General features: G+C 40.2%; 1 protein-coding gene across 1 annotated transcript in view; it reads right to left on the bottom strand.

Moving 5' to 3' along the window:
* Positions 1–3,806: 3,806 nt before the first annotated feature.
* The window catches only part of LOC105925897 (V-set and transmembrane domain-containing protein 2-like protein), a 62,899-nt gene continuing 52,453 nt past the window's right edge, over positions 3,807–14,252 (bottom strand). Inside the window, exons 3-4 of the mRNA XM_012861990.3 lie at positions 11,504–11,548; positions 3,807–5,780 (exon numbers count right to left, since the gene is read on the bottom strand). Of these exons, the coding sequence (XP_012717444.2) occupies positions 5,325–5,780; positions 11,504–11,548 (501 nt within the window). The 3' untranslated portion in view covers positions 3,807–5,324. The remainder of the gene's footprint in view (positions 5,781–11,503; positions 11,549–14,252) is intronic.

The following is a 14,252-nucleotide window of genomic DNA, read 5'->3' as shown; positions in this document are numbered from 1 at the left end:
TCTGCAGGAACATTTAAGGCTTTTCTTTTTGCATTCCTTTGCCTTGTTTGTGAAAGGCAATGATCTCTTCTAGGATTTTTTTACCTGAACCACATTTCTAACAGCCAGTGAGTCGAGGTAGTCACTGTGCTCTGTCTCAAGCCTGCCTTGTGCTACTAACGAAGCCCTCGGTTTGTCCTGAGACCACACCTGATTGGTAAAGGTGTCCTCCTTGGAAGAATTGTGTTCAGGGGATTGAATAGTGTTAGGACTGCGGTAGGCATTGAAAGTAGTATTTAATACTAGTTTTAAGTAACTCTTTAAGCTGCTCATGCATTTTTTTGAAATTGCAAACAACTAGCAGTGGCGGTTGAATAATTTTAAGTAACTGTAGAGCTTTCATACTTATGTGAAACGAAAAAAAAGTAAATGACTGCAGCTTAGTGGAAAACAGCAAAAGCCAAGTTGTAGGTTTCACTTCCAGCTTCCTCCTGACACATGTCGATATGCCTCCGGGCGAGGCCCCTAATCCCAAGTTTCCTACCTATCTGCATAGGGATGTGTAAATTTGTGTGTAGGTGAGCGTGACCGGGTGAATGTGGCTCCAGCCATTTCAGTCAGTATGACTTAAGAGTGCCATGTAGAAATCTGGAAAATATAAGAGGGGCTCATATTATTTGTAACTGTTTGTTTTTAGAACCAACAAACAAAGAAGGATGATCCCTGTCCTGTTCATGACGGCTTAAGGCACAAAGTGGTGTAGCCGTGTCCAGACAGCATGCATCCTGACTCGTAATCTGGTAGAGGTCAGGGCATCATGTGTAAATGAAGAGAACAGGAAGCCACCTCCCTTATCTCGTCTCACCTGAAAGCTGCCTACCTCCCCGCTCTGTAATGAATGTATGCAGCTTCTGGAATAAGTGTCGAGGAGGGGAGGGGGGCACAAGATCGCCACATGTTTTGTACTTAGCTGGCCCGGCTTTAATGCTAGCGAGCGCGGCGCAGCGCCTCTTTATCTCCTCCTGTGCTGTTGCTATTTATCCTGCTGCCATTGCTGACAATAGCACCATTAGTCATCAGCTGCAGAGGGAGGGGAGGTGTTTGGCAGCACCCATTACACACAGTCAACAGCTTAACGCCGTTTCTCCTTAATGCTCACAGTCAGACACATGCAGAGCTGAAAGCAAAACCAGAGGTGACAAAGAAGAGAGGGGGGAAAAAAGTCTTGATTAGAACCGCAGAGCGACAGCTCCAGAGGGTCAATCACCTTTTCAGCAAAATAACGAGGGACGATTTATTCTGGTTTCATATACAATTTATTTCATTTGATAAAGCCATACACTTAGTGTGAGACCAAACATTCTAGAAGAAATGTACATGTTACCCCTCGTCCTCCTCAGAGATCCCTTTTTAAGAAACATCAAATCAAAGTTTCTGGTTGGAAAAACAAAGAATCCTTCATCAAATCCATCTGCCTGTCTGCAAACAGCTACTGCCCACAAGATCAGCTCTTTTTTTCCTGTCACTAGATATAGCAGAAGTAAACCTGCTTGTGGCCTTGGAAAAAAAAAAAAAGATATTAAGAAGCAGAAAGTCAGGTTTAGTGTTTCAGAAACATCTTTTCATACACCTTTCTTTGTCATTGCTCATGGGTGTTCTCTGGCATATTAACACCCTTTACCTTCGTAAATCCCTTCAGAGAGATATGTTTCCAACCAAGAGCTCGCGCTGCACTCTCCTTTCTGCTTTTACAAACAAGACTTGGAGCTCCGCACAAGCACCCATGCAGATTATCACCGAGTTGTGCAAATGCCACAAGTGCAATAGTCTCTCAGATAGCAACTTTGCTTGCAACCCCTCTACATACAGTAGCTTTAGAAACACTGCAAGTACTAAGATACATAAGGGGGAAGCCCCTTTCTGAGCAGCTATGGAGAGAATGTGTCATTCATCTGTCTGTACAGCACTTTTGGAGAGCAGGAACGCAACGAGGATGGCTTTAAAAAATGTCAGCTTGACAAGACTTCATAAACCAGAATGGATACAAATAAAACAGACACTATTAAATCCTTTTTTTTTTTTTTTTAAATAAACAAAACTCATTTGTGACAAAAAAAAATAATAATAACGTGTTGTGATTGTGTATGTTGGTTGAAAAAGTTTTATTTTTAAGAAAATTACTAAACATGCACTTACTTTGTTTCATAATATACAGTTTTATGTACAGAGTGGATTAGAGGCTTGTAGGGTTGAGGCTTTTTTTTTTTTTTTTTAAATAATAAATGAACACTGGACGAGAGAAATGGGGAACCAGGCTGGGAGAGGAACGCTTTACCTCAATGACTACAGTGCCTTGCAAAAGTATTTACACATTTTGTTCTTGTTACAGCCACAAAAAATCGCTGTGATTTACTGGGGTTTTTATGAGATGAACACAAAGTAGTACAAAATTATATAGATGAACTAAAATAATATGTGTCTTTAAAAATGTTTTTTTTTTTTTACAATATAAAAACTGAAAAGTGTGAAAGGCATCATTAATAATCTCTTCCGACTTTGATACTCCCAAAAAATCCATTGCAACTGGCTGCCTTTGAAAGGCACAACATTAGTCAATCTGATTGCATGTGATTTAATCTAGGAATAAATATAGCTGGTGGGAGTGGGACATTGTGTTATCTTTTAGCTACTTTTCTCAGAAAATTGTGCAAAAATCCTAATCTCTTTGTTCGTCTAACTGTTGACTTAGGGGCATGGCTGCTAGTTATGTAATGCTGTGTTGGATTTTGCTCACAGGTTGGATCTCGGAGCGTTGAATGGTATCTCATCCGAGCTAAGTGTGTTCTGGTCGCACGTATTAAAACCATGGGATTTGTTGTCAGTTTTTGGTGCTTACCAGAATTAGCAATACAAGCCAATAGCATTGTACTGGAGGACATCAGGGCCTATTTTTCTCACTCTACTGAGTTCTCCTACTGTTCTCCAGTTTTGCATTGATTGTCGTCATTTCAGCTTTTAACTTTTTGTTCTCTATTTTTTCTCTTCATAGTAGGTACACCTGGTCTGGCGTTCTGTTAACTGTGACATCATCCAGAGAAGACGGCTCACCCGCTATTACCATCTAATGTAGAACTGATTACTGGATCAATGTGTGCTTCTGTGCTTTTTGTCTCTCTTGTTGTGTCTCTGCTCTGTCTTCTCTAATCCCCAGTCGGTCTAGGCAGATGACCGTTCACACTGAGCTCGGTACTGCTGGAGGTTTTTCATTCCCGTTAATGGGTGTTTTTTCTTTCCACTGTCGGTTTATGCTTGCTCGGTATGAGGGATTGTTGCAAAGCCATGTACAATGCAGATGACTCTCCCTGTAGCTCTACGCTTCTCCAGGAAGAGTGAATGCTGCTTGTCGGGACTTTGATGCAATCAACTGGTTTCCTTACATAAGAAATTTTTGACCAATCTGTATAATATGATTGAATTTGACTTTGGAAAGTGCCTTGAGATGACATGTTTCATGAATTGGCACTATATAAATAAAATTTAATTGAATTTAATTGAATATATTTTTCTACATTTTAAGTGTCTAAATACTCATGTTCCAAATTGGATAATGTACAACCCTGTGTGTCATTGCTTTGATGAGATAGCAACCCTCAGCAGTGCTATTGAACAGCCAATCATGAAAACCGAAGACTTGGCTATTCAGTATGGCTGCATATTAAGGGGTGAAGTTGTTGTTGCTTTTTTGACTGTGAAGTTGGAAAATCCACCTTTCAAGTATGAAGAGAACACATCATATATCTACCCACAAATTGCTTCAATGCCAGGTCTTTTAGGAAGGAATGCAAGAAAACCCTCAGTTACAAATACAAGCCCACAGATTTCAAATGGTTAAACCAATATAATCTAAGATGGATTGGCAGTGATCATTTTGGTGATGCCTGTTTTCAAGAGTCTCTACACTCAAGCCACGGCATTCATGTCAAACTGGTGGTAGCTTTATGCACCTAGGGGCCCATGCTGCGCCACACTGCCGAATCCCTCTACAAATGCACACCACACTTTTCAGATTTTTCTTTTCTGAAACAAAAACAACAAAAAAAAAGAAATCCATGTATGGTTTCCTCTCTCCTTCACTATTAAGCACTACTTTGTGTTGACATGACACATACAATCCCAGTAAAATATGCTGACGTTTGTGGTTATAATGTGGAAAAAAATGTGACATGGTAAACCTACATTTTGCAGGGCTCTGTATATTCAACCGAGTTCTCAATCTGGATATTTTTTACAGCCAATAATCAGAGGCATATTCAATACAATAGTTTATTTACTGCCTGTTCTTTAATCTTTTTACTGCCTTTTTAAACTAATACACCCGGAATCAGTTTAGCTGATTGAAAAATGGATTGGACCTGCAGCACTAAGGCGATGGGAAAAGTCCTGTTTTCCAAACTCAAAAGGGCTTTGTGGAAAATACGGCCTGTGATGTCCTTTGTTTTTTTTTGTTTTTTATCGAGATCACCGACTCTCTCTGAACTATTCACTCAGAGCAAAATAAACAAAGACAGAATCTGTCCTTGATCAGACAGGCGGCTGTTTGGGGACCTTGATGAATTCCTGCTGAAGAAAGCACATTTTTCGCCCCCGGGGAACAAACACCGGGGGAAATAATATGCAAACTTTTCGGGGAGTGCCGTTTTTACTGCACATTAATACCCATGAATACACACCGTAAAATAATGAGCTGAAGGGATAAAGCTGGACTAGAAAGAAATCTGCCGAAATGTGTCGCTTCTGTAAATAAATGCACTTCAGTTCTTTTACAGAAATAAACCCAGTTACAAAACATTCCACTATCCTGTTTGTCTGGGCCGTATGGAGCGACAGAGTAAGGCAGTGGAAGGTGTATGATCGTGAAGCACTGCGTCATTTACAGTATCTGGAGTACAAGCAACATATTATTTAATGATTAATAGTACAGTCTTTAGTTCATATTTTTTTTAGCGGTTTATCTATTTGTGGATGCTGAGATCAGAAACAGTAAAGCTGCCTAGATCTACACACCAGCCCCCACCCACCCCTCACTTAATGAAAAGAAGCCAGGCTTTACAGGCAGTTTACAGACCGGGACCAGTCCAACCTGGACCCCTTCACAGCATAAAAAAAACCCCTCTCCCTTCACAGTTCACACTCCTGTGCTCTTTATGAGCCATGTTATATATCTCTGTGGATTCTGGGTTTCTCTACAGGCCTGCACTGTGTGAGAGGGATAGCTTTTTATGCTGTGACTAAACATCGTGTTATATAATCTTTTCTACGACCTCTCACTCAGGTGTAGCAACCCTTTAGAGTGCACAGCTTGGCTCGTTGGAGCAGTCACTGTGGCTGTGGTTACTGTCCACGTCCCTCTTCCTCAGCTCCCTGCCTGCATTGGGCTGCTGACCGCCGCCGCCGCCGTGACTGTGGCCGTGGTGGGCGGCCGACTGAGGCCGCTTGGCGTGCTCCTGGTGGTGCCCGTGGTTCTGGTGATGGATGTGCTCCCTGGCGCCGCCGTGCGGCTCCCTGTCGCCGAGCACCGCCCCCCTCTTGGTGTCGTCCATGGCCTCAAAGTTGCTGTTTTGCTCGGAGTTGACGGCGTCGCTCTCCGGCACCACCTGCAGGTAGGCTCTGACGCGGTGGTGGCGGGCGCCGGCTTCGTCGCTGAAGTCGATCACGCGGCATTCGTAGGTACCTTCGTCGGATGTCTTGACCCGGGAGAGGCGGAGCTTGTGGGAGATGTTGCTGCCTACAACCTTCACGACCTGGCAAAGACAGTTTCAAGAAAGAAGATCGAGAATTTATCAAGAGCTTGACTCTAAAATTAAAGAACTAAACAATTATTGAACTATAAAGAAATCATGAACCGATACGCCGTTCATGGTTTGATTCGATGTGAGACGATTTCATTGTGTTACTGGTCGATGGAGCGCAGCAGATTTTTCCCTCATGTTCTGGTCCAGACTGTATGCATGTATGTAACCTATGTGTGCGTGTGTACGTACTTGTACTTCAGGCTGAGTCATAACATATTTTTCGTACTTTACCACCAAGGCGAGGACATTGATGTGAAGTTGTCCTCGATTCTTTGGGGTTAAGCTTAGGACTAAGGTGTCGGTTAGGGTTAGCATCTGGGTTCGGTCATAGAAAGGGTTGAAAATAAACAGAAGTCAATGCAAGCTCCTCAGCAAGTATTACAAATACAGGTCTGTGTGTGTGTGTAAGTCTGATTCAATACTTTGCAAAACCTTTTGCAGCAATTTCAAGATATGAGTCTAAGTGCTTTGTACATCCTGGAGGTGGCAGAGAGAGAGGGGGAAGACGAAGGCCCAAGGGCCAGAGTTGAAGCCAGGGCGGGCGCGTTGAGGACTAGGGCCTCCGTATACGGTTTATACGAGCTGCCACTGTTCCACCGGTGCGCCCCCTCCTATTTATTTATTTTTGCAAAATAACCCAAGCCCAGTCAGAATGGATGCATCTGTAAACACCAGTTTTCAAGTCTTGCCTCAGACTCAATTTTAAGGTCTCAAATCTTTTGCAGCTGCTAAGAGGTTTACATTCAGGATTGTTCTGTGGATTGTTCTCCACTCAATCTCAGTTCCTTTCTAGAGGCTGTTCTGTAGGCCAATGCCTACACCAATGAAGATCTACCCTAACTGATAAATGTAGTTAGCTTATAAACAAAGGCAAAATGTCCAAAGAATTAAACTCTAAATTACTCCAGTATATCTGTGTGTGTACTAAATTCACATTTTTGACAAAATAAGGCTTTTGGGGCCCGCAAGAAAAACTGCAAACACAACTTTGAGTCAATCAGAAACACAAAAAACATAGTAATTTCTCTTTTGAAAAAGTTAAATAATGTTGAAATCGGAGAGTTTTCTGAGGTAGGGACTTTCTATAGTAAGGCCAGCTGGTTGTGTGATAGCATGCTAACTAGAATTGGTGATTTTAAAAGCCACAAGAGCTCTGCAGGGAAATGCAGACAAAATGCCCAATGTGTTTTGCTGTACCGTCTCCCTCTTGGCTCTGTTTTTAGAAAATGTTATTTTATTGTTTCTCTGATGATACCCAGTACAGTATGTTCACTAAAGAAAAATGACTCCAACCCTCTGAGCCTTATTTTTTCCATGTTTGGATGAAGTAAAAGGCTGAACCTTTTAAAGTCCAGTGATAAAAAAGGTCTATGGAGGCTCCGATAAGGACCAGCAGGTAGATGTTGGTTCCTGGGGAAAATTCATCTGGCCAATTGTTACAAATCTGGGGGTCAAAGATTTAAAGGGACCTAGTCACATATTTTGAAAATAATGGGGAATACAAAAAAAAAAACTTATATTCATCTTCAAATAAAACAATATACCCCATGACTTTGTTCTGATAGTGTTTACTTAGTCCTTTTTGAGCCTGAAAAGAACTTTGCATCGGGCGCGATCAGCAGACATAAATTTGCTGACAGTGCCGAGGAACTATCAGAATGGAAGATGGTGACAATTGACGGAGCTGCTGTAAGAGCCAGTAGACCGTCCTGCAATGCCTCGCAGTAAAGGGGCACCTCAGCGTGGTCGAAGACCAACCCGATCTACAGGGTTAGGGTTACTTAAAAGGAACTATCCCTGATCCTGCACAAATTCTAACTGTGAGTGAGGGGAACAGTTTAGTTTGAACTGTAAGCCCCGCCCCAGCTGTTCTTCCCCCATGAGAAAACCTCCTTCTTTCCCTCCCGGTCTCATCCCAGTCGACATGAACGACTGGGATGAGACCGGATGAAATAATGTCAAACTCATGTGCAATCTTTCGGATGGAACAAAGCTTCATCGAGAGACTTTTCTTTGTCTTCTTTGACATAAATGCCTATGTCTCCGGTAAATTATATTTTCTCATGTGAAAGGTCAATGCCCCTTGTTGTGCCATTGGCAGAGGAAAGTTGTCCTGGGTTGTCCCCAGTTTGCTGCTTATTCCTACTAAAAAAAGCCCGGACTGGTTTGATCGCACAATGAATTAGGCAATTGTTATTAATGAATTATGTAAATCATAATACATTGCGTAAACAGACAAAACCAGACAGAAATAAATTCAGGTACAGCTTGTTTGACCTCTTTCTTATTGCACCTCCGCTGGGTGTTGCTGACTCGCTCGGCTTCATTGTTTCTCCTTGTTTACTCATTGCATGCATGTGGAATATTGCACTTTCCGTTATGTGGTCTTGTTTTGGTATACACAAAATCAATTTGCATACTAACAAACAAAACAAAAAGTGTAAAAAACTGAAATAATAAGCCAACAGGGTGTGATAAGTTCTTCCGAAAACTTTTGTATGCAACCAGAGTGAACTACTGGTGTAGAAATGTATAAAGTCATAGTACGTGACTAGGCCCCTTTAAGTTAAATAATCACATCATTGTAAAATCCACATTTTTCCGCCAGAGGTAGCTAGTTAAAGTAAAGCCAATTCTTTCTCGGTTGAGAAAGTAATCCATGCCTTTTTTACCTCTCGGGTGATGGATGACTGTAATGCACTTTCTAAAGTTGTAATTCCTGCATCTCTCAGCTTCAGAGGACACAGAATACTGCTGCCCGTCTTTTCACTGGCACATGAAAGTTTGATGACATTTCCCTTACTAGCTCTATCTGAGATATTGTCACAATCCCCAGGTCTTTGGTTATCTTTAGGTTCCTGAGGATTGTGCAGTTCTGGTTATGTTTTGCACTTTTTAATATGGTTTAGTATTTGTGTATTTGGCTCTTCTCAGTCAGTTTTCTGTTCATCATTATTTAAGTAGTTTATTCTTGCTTTTGGTAGATTATTATTCTCCTGCCTGCCTGTTCTCAGTTCTGCTTGTTTATTTAGTCTTATCTGTTCATTCACCATGTTTTCCTGTTCTGCTCTCCTCCTGTCTCCGTCAGATCATTGCGCCCCTCACTCCTTCAGCTTAATTACCTCTCCACCTTTCTGTCTCCTCCTCTATTTATTCAGCCAGTTCATTCACACCTATTGGGTATGTTAACGCGCATAAAATTTCACGAACAGATTGAAATGTATTTGGATTAAAAAACAAAAAATAACCGGATTCTATCGTTTATGTGGGCACACAATCATTAATCCGATCATGGTGTGTGTGTACATGCACCTGACTTTATTCAGAAGAGAACGACTCTGACATGCGCAGTTATCAAATTTCCCTAAAAAAACAGAGAAGAAGAACTTCCATCTTTACTGAACAACAAAAAATAGCGAGCAAAGCAATATTATACGAGTTTGTTTGTCGTCCATTTGTCCAGGCTGGACTTGCATGAGTTTCTAATTACGGTTGAAATGTTACTGAATAAATAATAATTTTGAGCTCTTTTAATGTCTCTAATACAAAGGTTGTATCGAGAACACAGGCAGTTTTGCTTCCCGATGTATTTCTGCCGCTCAACAACGCAGAAATACATCATGTTTGCGTCGGGTGCACTCAGGTCTGTTTGCTACATCCAGAATAACTTGTGCTTGACAAGCGTTTAAATGCAGGTCGATCAGATTGTCAATCGGCATAAACCACCTCTCATTCAGATTACAATTTCATTCCAATTGACCTTAATCCGATCACAATATTCTGATTGGCTTGTTTACTTGATGCCTTTTTATTCTGATCGGCCCTTTATTCCGATTACTTTTGTCTATGTAAATGTATATATGTATATATATCCTCTGTTATATGCTACCCCTGTTCTGGTTCCCTCCTTGTCTTGTTACTGGTTCTTCTTTCACCTACCTGCCTGTAAGTTTGTTATTTTTTAACTTAATAAACCATCACTCAGTCTAATAGATAAGAGCTTCAGCTCTTATCTGCTTTTTGGTCCTGTCACAAACACGACAAACCTGACAGATGTTGATTTTTTAAATTGTTATTATTCATTTTATTCCTTTCCATTTTGGTTCATTTTCACTGATTGTTCCATTATTTTAGTATAGAGCTGTTTTATATATTTTAGGTCTTATTGTTTGTAATATTGATTGTGTTATAACATCATATTACTGCTGTTCATTTGTGTACAGCACTTTGGTTCCGTGGGTGCTTAAAGTGCTCTATAAATAAAGCTGGTATGGTATGGTACGGTATAAAAAGTCAAGTGTTTATGGAATATTGTTATATAACAACAGAAGATAGGATGTAGCATGGGTTTGATGCTGAAATCATCCCTGTGCAGCGAAAACACCCCACTGCTTCACTTTGCCTGAGTTCATCACTCCCACTCCCACAGAGTGAGACAAAGGTGCTGCTGAACTAATTTTATTTGGAACCTTGAAGTCTGGAGAGACTGATTTTTGGAGGCGAAAGCTAGGGAAGTTCACAGAGCAATGCCCCTGAGAAGACGAGTCTGGGGATCTCATGAGATCTGAGACTCCAAGATAAAAATACGTCTCCTATTTATCCCGCAGCTCCCTCCTTATGATGCCTGTGTGTACGTGTGTGTGTGTGTGTGTGTGTGTGTGTGTGTGTGTGTGTGTGTGTGTGTGTGTGTGTATGTGCAGTGATGGCCCACTGAATTTATGATCCTGTGACTTAATATTTAATGCTCATGATGTAGAAGTTTGTGTCTTTACATGTGCTGCGAGGATTTGTCATGTTTTTGTTTGACTCCGTGGATATGAGTCAGCTTCCTTTATGCATTGAATGAGCACTCATAACGACTTTACAGCAGCGTAGCCTGCAGCGTTTGACGCCACCTACACAACAGACCCCTACATGTATTCACTCACTCGAGCCACGGCTGGTGCTTTCATTACAGCAACTCAGCTGCGGCTAGTCTGTCATGGAACAAGGAGAGTTTTCCTGCTAATTTTTGTGCATTCTTCAAAAGTTAAATACAAACTTTTTTTCTACAAACGGAACCTTGATTTTAAATGCACCTAAATCCAATAACTCTTAAAATTATCATTTGTTTGATTTTGTAATTACAAAGTTAATAGATATTATCTAAATGTAATGTGCATTAGCTCATGCAACTACTCTTCTGAAGTCAGAAATCTGTATTTTAAGTCAAAATATTGCAGTAAATTAGTAGGTTTTGCCAGATTTCGTGTCTATTCTGAGGCTCTATGGATACAAGAGGATGTGAAAAAATCCTCTTCCTCCTTTGTGGCCTCTCCTTGTTAGTGTTTGTCATGGGGATGTGTCATTGCACCCATAAAGATAAGGAGTTTTTGTTTTTTTTTCAGAATCTGGAGACGATGCACTGCAAGCCTCTTGAGGAGGACACTTCCACCACCCACATGCACCAGCCATGCCAGCACTCGTGCTGATACAGTGATACTACAAAGCCATCAAGGACGAGATGAGTGTGTTAATGTGTGATCTGGAGCATTGGCTCTACATGGGACCGAAAATCTGTGAATCTTCCATAGCAAAGTCCGTAATAACCATTTCCGGCTACATCTCATGTAACACAAAGACAGACACGTTGACCTTCCCTGCATAGGACATCAGATAGAGCACTGACTCACACTTATCTTTGTGGCGTCCTTTGGCGTTTCCTCCTCTGGAGCCACCTATGAAAGATAACAAAGAAGGAAGCAAAAAAGAATCAGCTCTAAGGTTTATAACGGGAACTTGAGCTGAGATTACAAACATTTGATGTCAATATCAGCAACTGGAAGAGTAAACACGTTGTTTTATATAATTACATGTATGTTCTTAGAAATACAGTGATCAGAAGTTTGTGAATGACTTCTGATCAGAATTGTGACTTTTTGCAGACATTTGCACAAACTGCTAAGAAGGCCTTCATTATAACATTAGAATGAGCTAAAACGATCTTTTGTCCAACAGACTGTGCGCCTGGGACTGTAGGGATATGCAGCATTTATGACCAAGACGCTGCTGTGCTGAGCTGTTCATTCAGAAAGCACGTGAATATACACTGCTCAAAATATGAAAGGAACACTTTGAAAACACAACGGATCTCAACTGGGGGGGAAAAAATCATGCTGAAGATCCATACTGATGTGCAATGGGTAATTTGTCAGGAACAAAAGGATGCCACCATCATTTGATGAAAATGAAAAGTATCAACCCACAGAGGGCTTAATCCAAATTCACAGGGGAAGTGAAACTGGAAAATTATGCGGCAGGTAAGTCCAATTTGCTGAGAATTCATTGCAGCAACTCCGAATGATTTTCAGTAGTTTGTATGGCCCCCACTTGATTGCATGCATGCCTGACAACGTCAGGACATGCTCCTCATGAGATGAAGGATGCTGCAGTGCATTTAATAGTTTAAGATTGTGCGTCATGTAAACACAAGCTCAGAATATGCCTGCAATAGTTTAGAATGATAGGGATTTAACATTTGGTATAGTTTCTAGAAAATAAATTCTGATCATAGTTTGACATGGTTTTTTAATTTTTTAATTTTATTTTAGTGGAGTTATGGACTTGGCTCCCCACTGGGCATGACATGCCCCCCCTTGTTTGTTCGCCTTATGCCGGGCCTGCCAGCGCTAATATTATTAGCTTCAGTTAAAGTGTAAATACTGTGATGCTCAACATAAATATATTGTTATGCTATATAAATCTCATTCATTTTGATAATGTAAAAAATAAAATGGTTCTGATTTAATGAAGGAATTAAACCTTTAGATGGATCAGTGATAGATTCGAGGAGAGGAGATAATATACATCTACGTTATTTTAAAAGGTAGCAAAGATAATTCAGAATCTTCCACGACAAATTGAGGGTAAATGTGCAGAGAAGAAAACAGAGAAAAGTATTTCTGTTATCTACTTTAAGGGTTGCAGCTTGAATGAACCACAACCTTGTCTCAAAATGTCATAGAAAATAGTTTCCTGCTAGGCAGGTTACACTTATACCTCTGTATATCCACAGACAAAGAAAAAAAACTAACTTTGACTGTACTTCCCTCAAGGACATCATCCATACTAAAGGGTTTTGTCGAGTTTGTTGCTCAGCATCAACAAAAGACTAATCATTGGTTTGAAAATAACTAAATTTTTCATGTTTCAGGTACCAGCTGATTTCTCTGTGCATCTATGTTCTGAAGTACAAGAAAATAAGTTTGGAAAATAAATAACAGAACATCTTTTATTTGAACTAGACTTAATCAAAGTCTTAAACAGTTTTCAGGAATTATACTTTAGATAAATATGTGTTTTGTGGGATAACGGTAATGATGAGTGTTTTAATCCAAATTCGTTCTACATTTTCTGCATAGTCTAGATAACAGAGCTTCATATAAATTTGACGATGAGCTCACATGCTGTTAGCTGTGGAAATTATGTTTTTTTTTTTTACCAAATCCCTTTGGTAAAAAAAACAAAAGGACCAAAAATATGTTCACTGCATCTTTCACACAAGCTAATTTATAACCTGATTATAATACTAGTAATATTTGTAAACTTTACAAATGTCTAACACACAAAAAAAAAAACAATAGACTTCAGATCTAACAAGGAAAGCCTGGTGAGCTTCATGAAAGCAAATAAGTAAAGATTGAAGATTTATCTTCACCCACAACAAACTCGCTCCAATTAAAAGGTGTTTTTCTCAGGATAAAGAAACAATAAAAGTTTTTGCTTCTGTGGAAGGAACAACCAAAAACTGAGAGAAACAACACAGTTAATGCCACAGCAGTGACAGTTATTTCTCGCAGAGGCAGCAACCAGATGTGTACAAAGTTTCTCAGGTAAGAAAACGTAATGTTTTTTTCTTTGTTTCTTTACTTTTTATGTGCAGTCTGCCAGTGCAAATGCCAGCTGATGCCTGCGGATTGTTTATTGAATTACATTGGTAGCAGTTCTCTCTACACTTTCTTCCTGCATGTTAACCAAGCTCATTTCCCCCTATTTCTGTAGATTTAGTTTGACTGGTTAGGAAAACCCAAGTCAGGAGGCTGACTTACCAAGTATTAGTCTCATGCCAGATAGTGTCCTTGCAACAACGTCAAAGTTGGAGCCTAGCTGTCATGATCCTTGGGTGTTTGTGCTTTGATTTTCTTGTAATTTGTGGATCATGCTTTCTTAAGGTATTTATCCTTTTGTGTTTATTTTTACCTTGTGGATTTAGTTAGAATTCTGTCTGAAAATAAAGTTTGCATGAGTTGTATCAGGTGCTGTGCTCTAAGGTCTAGTATTACTGCTTCCTTTCAAACACTGGACGTTCATTGACATCTAGTTTTATAGCCACTTCATTTCAATCAGTCTTTGTCCCCAATCAGAAAAAATTAATTGAAAATA

This window comes from Fundulus heteroclitus, chromosome 1 (assembly GCF_011125445.2).
Source record: "Fundulus heteroclitus isolate FHET01 chromosome 1, MU-UCD_Fhet_4.1, whole genome shotgun sequence".
NCBI classification, from domain to species: domain Eukaryota; kingdom Metazoa; phylum Chordata; class Actinopteri; order Cyprinodontiformes; family Fundulidae; genus Fundulus; species Fundulus heteroclitus.
The sequence above is the reverse complement of the archived record's forward strand: the minus strand, read 5'-3'. Positions and strand labels throughout refer to the sequence as shown.